General features: G+C 38.3%; 1 protein-coding gene across 1 annotated transcript; it reads left to right on the top strand.

The window, feature by feature from the left end:
* The first annotated feature begins 209 nt into the window (after window positions 1-209).
* Window positions 210-1,612, top strand: LOC111381191. Its single transcript, XM_023004940.1, has 2 exons — window positions 210-1,454; window positions 1,556-1,612. Exons 1-2 carry the CDS (start codon window positions 210-212, stop codon window positions 1,610-1,612), a joined length of 1,302 nt encoding a protein of 433 aa, XP_022860708.1.
* The last annotated feature ends 336 nt before the right edge of the window (window positions 1,613-1,948 follow it).

Raw genomic sequence — 1,948 nt, 5'->3', positions numbered from 1 at the left:
GCAATCGTTTAGCTCTCGTGGGTGGGAATCACACAGCTGCCAGATTTTGTACACGCTAAAAATCCTTTCTTTTCACGTTTTCTGGCTTGTTCTCTCTTTCAAAACTGAAAATTTCAAATTTTCGTACTGTCCAAATTTGTGATTGACCATTTTTTTATTGTTGATAAACAACCCACGTTTTAGTTTTGGACCTCTTGACCGAGCAAAATATGGACAGCAAGGCTCGTGGTTATCGAGCCAAGGAACGAATCAAGATGAACAATGAGGTGAATGGATTTGGGATTGGATTGAATTCTGATACCCTTTTGGTTATTAAGCTGCCGGATATGAGGGTTCTGCGTATTATGTCAAGATCATTGTTCTTGGCAGTGGTTCTTCTCGCATTACTTTCCCTTGGCTATATAAGAAGGGATTCTTCAAATGGATTTTATGATTCTGATCGCGATTTGGATGTCAAATGTTTCAAGATCTTGCCTATTCTTTTCCATGATTTGGTTGACGAAGGCCTTATCAAGAAAGGCAACAGAGGGCTCATTTTAGGCACCCGCGTTGGTGATATTGAAGATGATTTTGGATTTATGAATGGAAATGGTATTGATTTGTCCATTGAATCTGATCTGAACCAGAAGAAATTGAGCCAAAATGATGTGTTTGATTTCATTTTAGCTTTGAGTTTCCATGAAATTCAGATGATTGATGGTGTTCTCAAGAATGGCGGCATTTTGATTGTGCCATTAAGCAATGATCCTCCAAATGTGCTTCAAGAACAAAGAAATTATAGGATAGTGTACCTTCGAAGATTTGAGAACGAGAAAATTCTATATGAGCATATTCTCGACAACGAGAACACCGTGGTTGCATTGAGGAAAAATGAGGCATCAAATGGCTTGATGAATTCCCCAACAAAGGATATATCATGTGGGCCTGCATTAGAGGTCAAGAAATTGGCATTGAAGGGCTTAGAGGACGTGTATCTAGAGCCACCAAGACGAACATTGGCAAAATCTAGTTTTGGATCAAGGAAACTGAAATTCCTGCCTGATTTGTTGAGTGACTCTCTTGAGAATTATCCTCGACGGATTTTCATCTCAGATGATACTAGTTCACTTGACTGGTTTTACAAGAATTACCCAATGAGGGATCAACAATTTGAGATATACAACATGGAGATTGAGATTCAGGCGGAATCAATAAGTGGAATTGTACCTCAAGTTATGGGGATATCGGAATGGCTAATGCAAAACATGAAGAGTGAGGACTATGTTGTGATGAAAGCAGAAGCACAAGTAGTGGAGGAAATGATGAAAGACAAGGCTATATGTCTTGTGGATGAGTTGTTTTTGGAGTGTAAGAATCAATGGCAAGATGAAGGAGGTGAAGAAGAGAATGGCATTAAGACGGCATATTGGCAATGTTTAGCATTGTATGGGAAATTGAGAGATGAGGGTATTGCTGTACACCAATGGTGGAGTTGATTGTTGTGAGGCTGGGATGAAAGGAGGAAGGCATAGTGGTCTTCTCAAATTGTTTGTCACCTATGAATAATGAACTTTAGCAACTTGCCTTGTTGGCTGGTCTTGTTTCGGGACAAGCTTTTGGCATGGTTGTTTAGTATGTTGGATTTGTTCGTTGGCGTGTGTAGTGTTGTTTAACTTCAATTATTTGTCATGTATGAGTAGTGAACTTTAGCCGATCACTTGTTGATTGGTCTTCTTGTGTTTGTGCTTCCCTCATGTTTAGTGTGTTGGAATAAAAGTAGTTAAATTTATTTTGCTTTTTCGCTTTTTTAATTTATCTTGAGCATGATGATTAAAAAAAATGTTAAAAATCTTGTGTATTATCTCGTTCAATAATGTGTACCAAACACGTTTTTCATGTACCTGTTGTACTCAAATTAAATTAGAGGATGACTTTGCTTGTATGTGGTTAGGTATGAGGAGTTTGTGCG

This window comes from Olea europaea, unplaced genomic scaffold (assembly GCF_002742605.1).
Source record: "Olea europaea var. sylvestris unplaced genomic scaffold, O_europaea_v1 scaffold2267, whole genome shotgun sequence".
NCBI classification, from domain to species: domain Eukaryota; kingdom Viridiplantae; phylum Streptophyta; class Magnoliopsida; order Lamiales; family Oleaceae; genus Olea; species Olea europaea.
Note: the sequence above shows the minus strand (reverse complement) of the source record. Positions and strands in the feature narration are given on the sequence as shown.

What these genes read in the sequence shown, in the direction of transcription:
- LOC111381191 (XM_023004940.1), top strand. Translation starts at nt 210, where the DNA reads ATGGACAGCAAGGCTCGTGGTTATCGAGCCAAGGAACGAATCAAGATG. An exon ending in TGAGAGATGAGGGTATTGCT is followed by an intron (nt 1,455 to 1,555) that starts GTACACCAATGG and finishes AATGAACTTTAG; the next exon opens with CAACTTGCCTTGTTGGCTGG.